This window comes from Rhyacophila brunnea, unplaced genomic scaffold, assembly GCF_057557595.1.
Source record: "Rhyacophila brunnea isolate RB1 unplaced genomic scaffold, BYU_Rbru_1.0 scaffold_7, whole genome shotgun sequence".
Lineage (NCBI taxonomy): Eukaryota > Metazoa > Arthropoda > Insecta > Trichoptera > Rhyacophilidae > Rhyacophila > Rhyacophila brunnea.
Window position 1 is genome coordinate 33,475,702 of NW_028233339.1, and position 14,762 is coordinate 33,490,463.

Below are 14,762 nucleotides of genomic sequence, written 5' to 3' on the forward strand. Positions count from 1 at the left end.
ACTGTGACTGATTTCGTTCGTTTCAATGGGACATTATTAACTGACACAAACTTTACAATCTTACAGCAATTTACACTAAAGCGTCGATGACATTGAGCTACTTAACAAGCTGCTAGTCGGCGAGTTTAAAAGCGGGCGAGTCAGTTAGAACGATTGTGATGATGACACACAAAACTTTCCACTCGCTCAGAAGCCAACAAGCTAGCGAGTTGAAACAGTTATGTTTGTGTACTATTTTACAGGACGTATTGAGTAGTTCGTTTTTTTACCGGCATATTCGCTACTAACGCTCTACTGCGCAGACGAAGATCGCCCACACTCCAGCGAGTAGCGAATAGGGAATCAAATCCCGAGCTAAATTTTTGATCCCGGGATTTCGGAATTACAATTTGACGATCCCGGGATTGACATTTTTTCGATAGTTTATATAATTTTTTTATACCTATATACAAAAAAAATTAATAAAATCGGTCAAAAATAAATTAAGTAAGTATAATTAACTTTATACTATTTAAGATAATTATTATTTATAGTGTGTACGTTCAATCTTGGTCAGTAAATAATATTGTAATATAAATAACGGTTTTATTTATTTATGAAAAGATAACAAATACAAATAGAAGTTCAATTAAAATAAATAATAACATATTGTATTGACAATAAATACAATATAAAAAAATTTAAGATTTAAGTAATTAAGACATTATTCTGAATAATCTGCCCGAAGTACCTAATACCAAGTTATTTATTATCCAGTGATTCCCCCTGTGACCAGTGGATCTCCAGAATAGCATTTTCTGGTAGAAACGTCTAACTAAATGTTTATCGATTTATTTATTCTATTTCTCAAATTCATATCACGGATGCTACCAGAATTGTACATATTAGGTATGTGAAATTTTTAATCTATGTTTAACTATTTACAAACCTAAACTTTTTCATTTATAAAATTTCGTAGAATCAATATTGTGTGTGGAGTTTACATTTATTATATGAGATTGCTGTTTATGATAGTAAAGACTTAATGAATGGGTTAGCGAGATTAAAGATAGTAAAGTAAATCATGGTGTCTGGCCTTTCCGCTTCATAAAGCTAATTAGTCTGACAAATATTAAACTGTCGTAAAACGTATGAGATTATGGTGGAATCACTTTGTTAAAAATGCCAAGCATTGTTTTTTCCAATCTATCTCATTTTTAATAATTTATGTGAAAAAATAAAATGAATTGAAAACACATGGGTAATAAATCAAACTTCATTCAAACTCAGTTTATTTCTAATGTAGTTATATGTTATTAAAAGTATTTTTTTCTGTTATATCTTCGTTTTTATTTTATTTTCCATAAAAAATGATAAAAAAAATCAATCCAGAAAGCTTTGGTATTATGTTTACCAATCCCGGGATTCATAGGTATCGAAAATAGTCCGGGATTGGAATCCCTAGTAGCGAGTATAGTAGCCCGGGTTACAACTTTTTTCGGTTAGATTGTTTACAATCTGCTTGTTTGCTATGATGATGATGACACTGGGCGACTTTACAAGCAGATTGCAAATTCACCGGCTTGTAGCTTTTAAAGAACTCTTAACATAATATTTTTCGTCAATACGTATAAGTCATACATTGATGGTATCGGGGGGAAGTTAGCGTCAGATCCTAAATCATTTTGGAATTACGTTAGAAGTACGCGCGACTCTTCTGCTCAATTATCATCTATGTCTCTGGAAGGGAATGTTTTGAGTGGCTCCCAGTCCATTGCTAACGGTTTCGCTCAATATTTTATGTCTGTATATTCTAAAGCTCCTTCGATATTGCCCACACCTCACCCGGATAGTATTTCATCTTCCTGGCCGGTACTAGATATTGGTCTTCTGGATGAGACTGACATGGTGTATGCTTTCTCTCGACTATATCCAAAATCCTCAGTAGGTCCTGATGGTATCCCCCCTTGGATTTTAAAGGGCTGTCATTAGCTGTTAACTGACCCCCTACTATATTTATTTAATCTCAGCCTAAGTACTTCTGTCTTCCCAGATTGTTGGAGCCTAACCCGTATTCGTCCGGTGCACAAAAAAGGCTCGCGCTCTGAAATAATAAATTTTCGCCCGGTGGCTGTTCTATCTGCACCAGCTAAGTTATTTGAGTCTATTTTGCATAGGTATATTTATAAACATGTAGACGGTCAACTGACTGACGCTCAGCATGGATTTCGATGAGCTCGGTCAACAGTTACAAACCTTATGACGTATACTGAGTACATATCTCATTCGATGAACGTAAATTGTCAAGTGGACGCAATTTATACAGATATGTCAAAGGCTTTTGATCGGGTAGATCATGATATTCTCATTAACAAATTAAGTGCAGTAGGTGGATCTATAAATTTTATCAACTTTTTCAAATCTTACTTTTCGCATCGCTGTCAATATGTGGAGTATGCAAGGTGTAGATCCGACGTCTTTCAAACTTATTCAGGTGTTCCCCAAGGATCAAATCTTGGTCCAATTATGTTTCTTATATTCATCAATGACATTGTCAATGTTATAAATGGAATCCAGGTTTTACTCTTTGCAGACGATTTAAAATTATATGCGTCAATTCACAGTGAATTAGATTGTCACATATTACAAAATAATCTCAACTCAATTGAAATTTGGGCGAAAAAAAATAAACTCGAATTTAATACTGATAAATGTGTGTGTATTAGCTTTTCGAAATCAAGATCTCCAATTATTTTCAACTACAATATGTCAAATAGATTACTGAACCGTCAATCAGAAATTAAAGACCTTGGCATATTGTTTGACTCACGTTTATCATTTCGCTCGCACATCACTTCTACGGCATTGCGTGCGAGCAAGCTTCTAGGATTCGTCATGAGACAAGCCAAGTCATTCAAGAATCCAACTGTTTTACGTACACTCTATGTGTCGTTAGTACGGAGTATTCTTGAGTATGGCTCCATCATCTGGAGTCCTTATGAAGTTTCCTATAAGCTTGTTTTAGAGCGTGTTCAGAAAAAATTTCTTCGTCATCTCTATTTTAAAGTTTATAATTATTTTCCTTTTGACACCTTCTCAAACGAGTATTTTCCGACTAACTTTCTTCAAGGCATGCTCGCCTTTTATTCTCTTGAAGCTCGTAGGTCACTTCTGCTCTTAAAGCATTTTTCCCTGCTCTCACGTGGTATCATTTTCAATCCCGATATTCTAGAAAATTTAAATTTTTATACACCCGTCAATTACATGCGTGGTCGCAGCCATGACCTATTTTGGGTGAAAGCTGTTTCCTCATGTCAGGCTCACCAGGCACCAATAGCGAGGGCTGTGCGGTTGGTCAATGCACTCCCTAGAGATGTAGATATTTTTGGCGATCCATTATATATTCTGTTTTTTAAATTCTATTTTATTGTTTAATTTGTATTTTTTGAATCATTGTTGTTTTCTTAAATTTTATTTCTTTTGTATAAAACTATTTTTGCTTTCTTTTTTTCCTCCACTTTGTTTTTTCTGATTTTCCTAACTGATTACTTGTAATTTTTATTCTAAATGTCATGTTGTGAACGTCCTGAATTAATAATTTGTTATGTACTCAACGTGTCTTTTTAAAATAAATAAATTTATTAACCTACCATTTATCATTATTCGTGTGTGCACTAAGTTTCTTACAAATGATATGATTATTATTGTAAATGTATACATTGATGATTATTGGTCTTCTTAAATTTAATGTATTTAGAAATATAATTGGCTCCGTAGGTACCTAAGTGTTTTTTTTTATATCTCTCCTGTCTTGAGAATTTGGATTGGCTATTAATTTTAATGACTTTACTTATTTTTTATTATTCAAAATCAGGGGTTTCCCTTTTCACAAAAAAAATGTTTTGACTTGCTGATAATAATCGATATTACCTAAATGTATTCTTGTTATTCGTTGAATTCCTTATACCTAACTTATATTATAATATCAAATAAGTGTTAGGCATTTATTCAATTTATGCAAATTGAAGTGCCAAACATGATTGCATTAATGTTTTAGATAAATTTCATTGACTAATCGATGAGGACAGAAGTTCTTGGAATTTTGTATTTAATTATTCTTAATATCTTCAATAAATTATTTGGTACCTACCTATTGAAAATTTGTTTGTAAACATTATCTGTATGATTGTATATTTTTTATTAGTTGACAATGTTTCATTTTCAATAATGATAAATTCATTGAGAATACTTTGGATTGACAGTAAGTGGCTATTAATCCAAATAAATTTTCATTTATTTTTATTATTCAAAATCAGGGGTTTCCCGTTATACGAAAGTTTAATTTAGGTATAATATGAAGTATAATATATCATTATTATGCAAATTGAAATAACAAAATATGATTGCATTAATGTTTTCTGAAAAATTGTATAAATTTCATTGGCGTATTGAACACAGAAATTATTGTAATTTTGTATTAAATTACTGTTATGTGTTATCTACAATAAAATAACTTTGATATATTATGTAATATATCCATTTATAAATTATAATTATAGTTAATAATTACTCAAATGGAATAGTATAGAACTTACATCGAATCGAATTAAAATTAAAATTACAACAAGTACGTACTCTCAGTCAATAGTTTGAAATTTATAAAATATGTATGATGGATATAATAATAATTCCCATTATTATTATATATTATACAAAGCATCATTATCTTATAATTGCATATTATTACTCATTTCTATATAATTCTTATGCTTAATGATGTATTATTACATAAAAACTTATCTAATTTCTCCAACGTATTTTCAGATTGTGTATGTTAAATAAAGAATATTAGATTCTTAAATCTTATGAATTATTCGTTAAATTAAAAAATAGTTATCTAATTATTAGCAATTGCAAGTACGTTATAACATAATTTTGGAGAGATCCTGACACCGGTTAATAATTAAAGTAGTTATGTAGGTACGATACTTTGATTTAAAATACAAAAACCGACAGCCAAAAAAACTAAAAAACTTTGAAAGCGTTTCAGTAAGAATTGTAAAAATTAATAGTAAACCTCGTCCCAATTAGATAGGATATACATCGCTTATTTGTCAGAGCACATGAGTGCGAATACCAGTGGGTGCCAGTTCGAATTCTGCTGGGTGTTGTATTTTTTTTTCTATTGGTTATATTATATTGCAGGGATGGCGAACCTATGACCCGCGGGTCAGAAATTGACCCACGCAAGCTTTTTAAATGACCCACACGCTAATTTTTATAAACTTATATTTTATATCATAAAAGAGAGAACAGACAATCAAAAATATTAAAAACATAAAGTACTTATATAATATGTGATGTCGAACTTATAAAAAAATATTTCCATGTGGACATTGGCCAGCTAATTTTCTATTGTATCACTGCACCTATGTATGAGGTGCATTGTCGTAGAACGTCGTGTTTCGTCCTTTTGTCGCGAAGCGTGTATGACTCATAACAGTTAGTCATAAACTTGACGCGCATACATATTCGTTGCATTATAGAACGGGGAGATGTACCAGTACTAAACTAAATGGCAGCCTTGTCGTACGCGTCTAGAAGTGTTTAATAATTCAACATTATTATTATCTTTTTTTATTATAGTTTCTCATCTACATATTATGTGTGTATATCAAGTACGTTAATAAGAAATTTCTTCTGAAATTATTGTGTTCTAAATAAAAATATTTTTAGTTGTAGCCCTGTATTATGTCGGCGGTTAAAAAAATAAAAACAAACGATACAAGTTCCAGACCATATCAAACAAAATGGTTCGATAAATATGGTGTGGTTGAAAAGAATAAAACGACAGTGTGTGTAATTTGCCATGTAAACAATTTTATCAAATTTCAGGACCGGATTCGTTAGATTAAATGAACATTCTTAAATTAATCAATTGGTATCCAAGTGAATAGTGGCAAAGTTTAGTAAAGCGACTTTAATGATAAATCTGCGTTTATTTATTTTATTCCACACAACTATTTTAAACAATCGGTAAATGAAGTATGGTACTTAAATTGTTCATTATTCCTATATCAACAAATGCTATTATTATTTCTTTATGTTTTTTAGTATTCGGAGGGGTACAAATATTTTTTCTCTAATAAAAAAAAATCTATGGATATATTTTTAAATATGTGACTTAGTAACCCACAAGCTAGTACTAAACAAAATAATGAACTAAATTTGACCCACTTCTCAAAAAGGTTCGCCATCCCTGTTATATTGTATGTGTTTTCAGGCTATGTTTTATTTTAGGGAAGATGGACACAAATTTAATGCTACATTTTTTCTGATAAAATGATGATGATGATGATGTAAAAAAAAACTAGTGATGAAACAAATATGAAAATTATACAGGAAAGTAGTTTTTATTGACAATTCATAAAATGGACTGTATATTATATTTAGTAGGTATATTATGGTATTACCGTCTGAATTGATGTAAAAAAGAAAACATTATGTAAATATTATCATCACGGCATAGTGGGTATTGCGGAAAATAAACATTGATAATTGTCGCGCTATACGAAAGATAATACTTAATAAATGTTCTCGGAATAAAAATCTATCTTAGCCAAATACAAAATAACGTATTGCTACTTAAAATGCGTACTAACAAACATTTGTAAATAAGGTGTTCAGAAAGTAGGTAAAGTTATATTCAACATATTTTTAATTGGACATCTCATAATTAATTATTCGTTCTTGTATACTCCCTTGTCGAGTAACGTATTTATAATATTATATTTATTAGATATCTTCAGCGATCCCGTCTGCATAACTCGTAGCGTCCTTCTGTTGGTCTGACTGTGATTTTTGTAGGTAGGCGATCTCTCTTTTCCACGGCGACCCTTGGTGTCTTTGTGTTACGATTTTAGAGAGTTGATTCATCATTTTATATTAAAGCATCAAACTAATCTTTCTTCTTCTATTATCGTTTAATTCTCAATAATATCAATAAGGTTTCTTAAAATATTATTGATTTCTGGAAATCTAATAAGTAGGTAGTTATTTATTTTAATGTTTTTATTAACAATGGTTAGTGACGGTAATTAAAATTGAAAGTACGAGTACCTATATTATAATTTTAAAGGTTTTTAAACAAATTGTGGAATTTCTTGGACCCATGTTTTAGACGATTTAGATTTCATTTGTCGTGTAAAATTAAAGGAGAATAAACCATAAAATCTAATGTAGTTGGTAATTGGAATTTGTGATTATAATGTGGCAGCGTATTGAATATGCTAAAAATTGACACTTTGAACGTCACTGTATTTAATATATACCCAGATGCGATTTTAAATATTCATTGACAGAAACTAGCTGACTTACACTATATCATCCATTGTGTTCAAAATGACGTTAGTTTTGTAGATATTCACTGGATTAAAGACGTTTCTTCTAGCAAATTTAAATATTATGATTAATTCTAAATTGCCTAAGAGCTGCTGCATGCTTTTCATTGTTTTCCCTTCACGATGGAATAATCATGTTCACTACACGGATAACCCCATGTACCTTTTAATTGAGCATTTCAGCTTGATGTTAATATCAAATAATTATATTGTCAGGACAAAGTCTCGGCTATCTAGTTATGTGTGCTATAAATTACATGCCAATCTTATATGGTTTCTTTTAAAACAGTAGATACTTATTTTGTTATTAAAATTTGGACATTGTTATTTTATTTTTTATATTAATACGTTTCGGTCACCCTGTAGAGGTAAACGATAATAAAATGTCAGGGTATGGATATTATTACTGATTTATTACCTGTAGCATTATCTTAAATTCTTATAAATAGCATTTGCATCTCAAGAGTTACCATCAGTATTTGGTTGTTGTTCAAGGATACATCAAGATGAATTTCGCTATACTTTTAGTTAGTTTTACATTATGTGCAACAGTTTCCTGCGGATATGGAGGTAATTTTTTAATACATAGGTATATTGCCTTTTTAATATTTTCAATGTAATATAATAAATAGCTAGTTTAATAATTATATCGGTAAATGCATTAATTTAGATCTTCTAATAGAACATCGTTTCGCAAAGAGGGCGCTGAAGAGATCTGTTGGTTCATTGCTGGTCCCAGAACCTATATTATTCTGTAATATAGTTTTTTATTGCATTTTCATCGTCCTATTCGGTTGGACGTAGATTTGATTAATGTGTAAAGTAAGTAAGATTGAAGTATTTTGATTAAAGATACTAGTACTACTATAGAGTGTGGACAATTGAAGATGCTGGTCATTAGTATTACAGAGTCTCATATACGTATAGAAATTTTCATTAAGGCTATACCTCAGTTGAGGCATGGTCTAAAAAGATCGTGGCTAGGCGATGCGCGGATCGCGGGTGCAAATGACGCATGCCGAACGAAATATAATTTGTCATATAAATCCGACATGCGTCCGTTTAATGTTCTGTTTATTGTTCTATTAGTAACAATAATAATATATTCATTGACATGTTTTCTTTTTCAAGTAAATGGGTATCGTTTTTAGTCATCTTTACACGATTTAAGAATTAATTCCTCCGTCGCCATCATGAAATAAATTGACATATTGACACCTCGACGTTCGCTCTCCGAATGCCAGCGAGTCCAAAATTTTGTCGCGCCTATAGTGGAAAATTATTTGCCGTTTCACTGATGCCGTCTTAATATTTAATGTTTTTATTTTACGGATTTGATTACTAATAATAGTGTTTTTTTGCATTTTCTTACTTGTTATTCATTTAATTTACAATTTCAATTTAAAATTTTCCGATTAAATGTTTGAAATTCAAAAAGTATATACACATAGATAAATAAATTTTATAGTATATTTAAGATTTAAGAATTTTTAGATTCTATATTATTTTATATGATTTTACATTCCTTTTTTATAATTAGATATATATAAACACAATAATATAACAGCATCATTAATTTTTAATACAATAAGCATCTGAATATAAATAATATGCAGAGCGTTGTAATATATGTAGCCAATGATTAACAGAATGATAAAATGTTTACGAGTTTTTTATATTTTATAATTCGCTGAATACGAGAGAGAATTTTTTTGTTCGTGTATTCGAAGTGACTTTAAATTTTTTGTATTGAATGTTTTTTTTTAATTAAATTTCATTAGGCAATTCATAAAAACGATTAGATGTCAACGTACGACTTTATTACAGATTTCTGAAGAGATTTTTATTTTAATTATGTCGGACTGTATTTTTCACTATAAAAGTTAATTTAAAACATTACATACCACTCATGCGCAAATGAGCATCAAAATAAGTGCATATCAATGGGGATGAAAAAGTACTATTTATGTAAATATTATGTGAATAACGGTGCATGTCATTCATTTTCTGATTAATTTTTACTCTACGTTTGTATTAATGATTTTTCAATTTAAAATATCTACCTCAATATTGTAGTTTGAAAATAATTTAACAGTTGTCGCTTTCTCATATTATTCTATAGATCAGGGGTAGTCAACCTTTTTATATCAACCGCCTACTTTTGTATCTCTGATAGTAGTAAAATTTTCTAACCACCCACCGGTTCCACAGTAATGGTGATTTATAAAGTAGGGAAGTAACGTTACTTTATAAAATTTATGAGTTACATCAAGTTAAAGCATATTTATGATTCCACATGATATGAGGTAGGGAAAGGTATCAATAAACTGAATATAATTTTCCACATAGATATTTGGATATAAGACAGGCATTTTTTTTATATATTTTGGCATATGTTTACATATCCACCACTATCGCTGGGTGGTGTAGGGAGAGATGCGCGAGCTATTCTGGGACGAGGCTCTTTTCTGCTATTGTTTGCGGTCGCACTATTTATAGCGCCATTTAATTTCACTTACGTAACGTGAACTAAACTTATGCGAGGGCGATAAAAATAGTATGTTTTCTGAAATTTAAATTTTCTCGGGGAGTTTAATAAAACCATAATGAAAATGTTTTTAAAAATCCTACCGCCCACCATTAAAGCTGGAACGCTCACTAGTGGGCGGTATGGACCAGGTTGACTACCCCTGCTATAGATAATACCTTCTCTAACAGAGCATTGACAATACATATGTTAGATTCAAACGTTGGATTTTGGTACTAATATTTGATAATATTTACTTTTTGAACAAATTACGTGACGTATTAAATATATTTTATAATATGTTATGGAATCAATTCACTTAGACTTCCAATGATCTGAAGTATTTTTTTTAAATAGGTACTAAATATAGGTACGTTTTATCATTACCAACTGAATTATATTAATTTTTTTATTACTAATATTTTGCAGGATACGAATTACAAGACAATGTTGACATATTATACAAATTTTTCCCAACACCGAAGCTATGGAGTCAGGCGATAAGAATATGTCGTGAAGAAAATGCTACATTGGCTATGCCTGCTAATGCAAAGGAAATGGAGGCACTAGTGAGCGTTTTCAGTCGATATCCTGCAACATCTATAGTTGGATCCCCTCATCCTGATTTCTCGCTTCTGGGTTTCCATGATTTTTTCATTGAAGGAGAATACATAACCGAGACAGGTAGATACTGATATTTTTCTTACCTAATTAATAATCAATAATCATGTTTGCTATCCATTGAATACTCCTTTCCACAGATACCGGTGTTGTAGAAAATATTATTATTTGTTATTTGTTCATAGCTACCAATAATTAAACCCAGTGGTGTCCAAATTGTGCGCAAGTTGTTTAAAAAAATATATAATTCCAAAGAATCCTAATATAACGCGTATGGTGAGTAGTCATGACATGATGATAATATATCCCATTTTTGCACCAGTTTATGACTTTTAATACTTCTGCTCATGATGTAAAACTGTTTTAATTCACATATCTTCTCACCGTATAGCAACTGGTTTCAAAAATACTTTCAGAATGAGAGTAGGTAATGTAGGTATAGATAAGTTCCTGTGGAAATAAGATTTTAGAGAAATGAGGTTAGTTGCTGTAACGTTTAATGAGTTTTAGGTTATGCGCTGCTTGTAAGTAGCATATTAATTAAGGGATCCGAAAACAAATTTAAAAGATTCCACATAGTCGACGCAATATAATATGTATAATATGGCGCGGCATTTTTGGTAATTAAGGGCAGCATTTTACCAGCATGTCTCATTTGTAGGCAGGACGTTTTTTCAGGAGTCAGAATCAGTAAAAAAATGTGTTCCTCCCTTGTTTGTATGGCTTGGTAAAAAGACCATGGATAGCTGTGCCTAGTTTGATTCTAACATTAAAGAAGCTACGTATAAGTGTAATAAGAAGAAAGCTTACCCATAGCACTAATTAGTGTTTTTTATGGCGTCATTAGAAAATATATTGACGCAAAAGGGATCCCGAGATGAAAAGGTTTGAAAACCACTGCTTTAACTCATTGAAGACAGATTAAAAAGGGTAAAACATGTGACCAATATTTAATGTGCGGTTCGACTAATTGGGTGTCGAAATCCGTATAAGTATAATACATCAATAAATTAGCATCTTCTTTTCTATGCATCGTTTTCAATTACCTTACCTTAACATTTTATTAAAGATAAAATTTATATGGAAGGGGAATCTAAAAATCTTGGTCCGAGCTATTTATAATAAGTCGCTTATGATGGTTGTGTTCGTAATACTTTACTTTTCACAGATACTTGGATCCACAAGTTTTGATCCCTCCATTTTACACCAATGACCGATGGACATTGACTTCTTTGATGATCGATATGCAACTGAGAGTTTTAAAGTTTACAAAAACCTACTTCTGCTAGATACCTTAGAATAAGCAATAATTAAAAACATGCAATCTTAAAAATATATTTTGTAAAAAATTCGAAATATCAATAAAGGTGAAACAACCGTGAAAGCCTCCATTAAAATAATGTAAATACTTATTTAGACAGTTTTGATCACGTAAGTTTAAGCTATTAAGTGATTATAAAAAGTTATTATTTTTGAATTGTTTTAGGTCTCCCAATACAATATTCTTTCCACAAATGGTTAGCCAATCAGCCAGATAATGCAGGAAATGAAGATTGTGGCTCTATGTATCGCACTGGATTTTTAAATGATTTTCCGTGTGCAGCGCCTGGAGTTTTCATATGCCAAAAACAGGTGAACCCTGGTTACAGTATATCAGAAAGTGACAGATGTATACCGTATGATAAAGGTTAATAGTTTTTTATTATAATACTGTTATATTATATTATTATAAATTGGATGGTATTATTCAGAAAGGAGCAAACGCAAACGTTATGTGAAAATGTATGAATGCCAGAGAGTTTATTTTATTTCATAACCAGCAGTATCACCCGGCGCTGCCCGGGAGTGGAATGGTTTAATATTTGAAAATGAAAATGAAAATTCTTCTTTAGTAGAGTGCTAAGGATTGAATATCTAAGTTTAATTTATTTTTGTACTATGTAATAATACAATAATAGTATCAGTTTCATTTCCAGTTATACTTACATAATATACTCAGGCTCTATCTCGTAGATATGGTTATTTTCATTGTCAGAAATAAATCCATTTATGTACGTTTTGAAATAGTGTTCATAGCACCAATTTGATTGATAAAAAACAAAGCCATAATAAATCCATTTATTTAAGTTATTAAAAAATTCCTAATTTTAAATTAATGCATAATGAGTCTCATTTTATTTCAAAAAGATTTTATTATAAAGATTATTATTATACAATTTGTTCTATTATATAATTTTATATTGGGTGTTTCTTTCATACAAAAATTTGAAAACTGTGTAAAATCGCTAAATAAACTGAATACTGTAGTGGCGTAACTTTGAAAAGAGACACATAGATGGCGCAGCCCATTGCCTGGACGCCGCAAGCACCATGTAGATGGATTAAGATTTAACTCTATGTTACTCTACTCTATGTACTCCGTAATTGGTATATCTCACAGTCTTACAGCCAGTCAGCTTAGTCTAATTAGCTCTGACCCTTTTAATCATACAGGTCATCTATTTTGAAACTAGGCACCATACACTATCGAGATTCATTTGTAATGATAAGTGTGGTTTCTTGTTGTCAAATGTGATACCTACCTGAACTGAACTAATCTTTTGGCAAGTTTATCCTGTTATTTGGTCGAGTGAGTCTTCTTACTAGTATCTTGTTAATCTGTTTTCATGTACCGTTTGAAGTATTCTCTGTTATTGTTGATTAATCTCTGAGACTCCTGAATAAATACTAAAACCGGCAGTGTTTCTGTTTATAAGTATATATATAATACTATAATACGACATTAACAATATTAATAACTCCTAGTATTTTGTTAATTGTTTTTTTTGTGATGTCAGGATGTACATATGCTCCTCAGTTGGGAAGTGTATATAAGATTCATTTGAATATAAAGCCATGGGCCGATGCACGGACAATATGCGAATCCGAAGGAGGATATCTTGCCATCATCAACAGCGTGGCGGAAAAAGACTTTTTGGTGAAGTTGTTCAACGAACCTGATAACAAGGTCCTTGCAGCAATTCATTCAGACTACGTATTGCTGGGATTTCATGACATATTTAAGGAAGGAGAATTTGTGACAGTTGAAGGTAATAAAATAACCATTTAATAAAGTATATAATATATATTACAATGGTCGGATGTGGTTGGAAATCATGTAATTGTGTATGATTTTATACCTATAGATATTTTAATCTTAAGGGTGAGCGTACTGCCAATGCAAGAGAATTTGAAAACTCCGAGTTAAGTTAAAATGTCTTTTAAAATAATCAAAACGTATCTAACGACACTATTTTTTTATTATTTTTTACTTAATTTCAATTTCAATTTCAGAAAAAAAAACTACAGAATTCGTGTCTATTTTGGCAGACGGGTTTTTAATATCACATTGTATACAACAATAACTTTCATAATATTATTATGAAAGTCATCATAATTACAATCTAAACAGTTTATAGTCTTAATGATTTTTGTGTACAAAAAAATCTTTTTTTGTCAGAAAATATAAATTAAATTATTTTTAGTTAGGTACCTATATCAATTGGAGTTTTACTATTATGACCACATCAAAGCGTGATTCGATATTAGTAGATAAAAAATCGAAAAAACACGTTTCATTAAAAATCCAAAAATATTGTTTTTGTTTTCAAAGTAGGTACTTGTTGACATAATATTTTAATTAAAAATATTCACAGAATACGATGCATGTAGGAACTAATAAAAATGAGTTTTACAAAAAACGCGCATTAGAATATATATAAGTTTTTTAATGTAAGATAAAACCATATTTCTATGTTCTCAGATGCGTTTTTACCTATTTATAGTTAATGTTAATTACCGCTTCGCCACGTAGGATTTAATTACTATTTAATCACCATATTTAAATAACATGATAATTATATCTACTGGCCTCCGAATGAGGGCACAACAGCTGTGCCGTCAGCGGTGAATGTGGTAAAAAATGTAATAAATTGCAGTTTTTGCTAAAACAACTTACTCTTACGCTCAAATGAAAAGTCAATAAAAGTACTTAGTTTTGTATTTTTATAGATCATATGTTTTATTATTTATTATTTTATAACTATGATGCATTTTTTTAAATCTACCTCCATTATTATATTGCTATTATCTACGGTAGTATACAAACCCCTAGGGAACAGAAATACATATATACTACATTGGTCTACTATATTTCGAGGAATTTCTAATATATAATAATATGTTAATTGAAGTCG

The 14,762-nt window shown here is 30.6% G+C and overlaps 1 protein-coding gene across 1 annotated transcript in view; it reads left to right on the forward strand.

Moving 5' to 3' along the window:
* Positions 1-7,791: 7,791 nt before the first annotated feature.
* The window catches only part of LOC147064745 (macrophage mannose receptor 1-like), a 28,189-nt gene continuing 21,218 nt past the window's right edge, over positions 7,792-14,762 (forward strand). The window contains exons 1-4 of the mRNA XM_085957700.1: positions 7,792-7,949; positions 10,336-10,590; positions 12,014-12,214; positions 13,365-13,616. Of these exons, the coding sequence (XP_085813826.1) occupies positions 7,886-7,949; positions 10,336-10,590; positions 12,014-12,214; positions 13,365-13,616 (772 nt within the window). The 5' untranslated portion in view covers positions 7,792-7,885. The remainder of the gene's footprint in view (positions 7,950-10,335; positions 10,591-12,013; positions 12,215-13,364; positions 13,617-14,762) is intronic.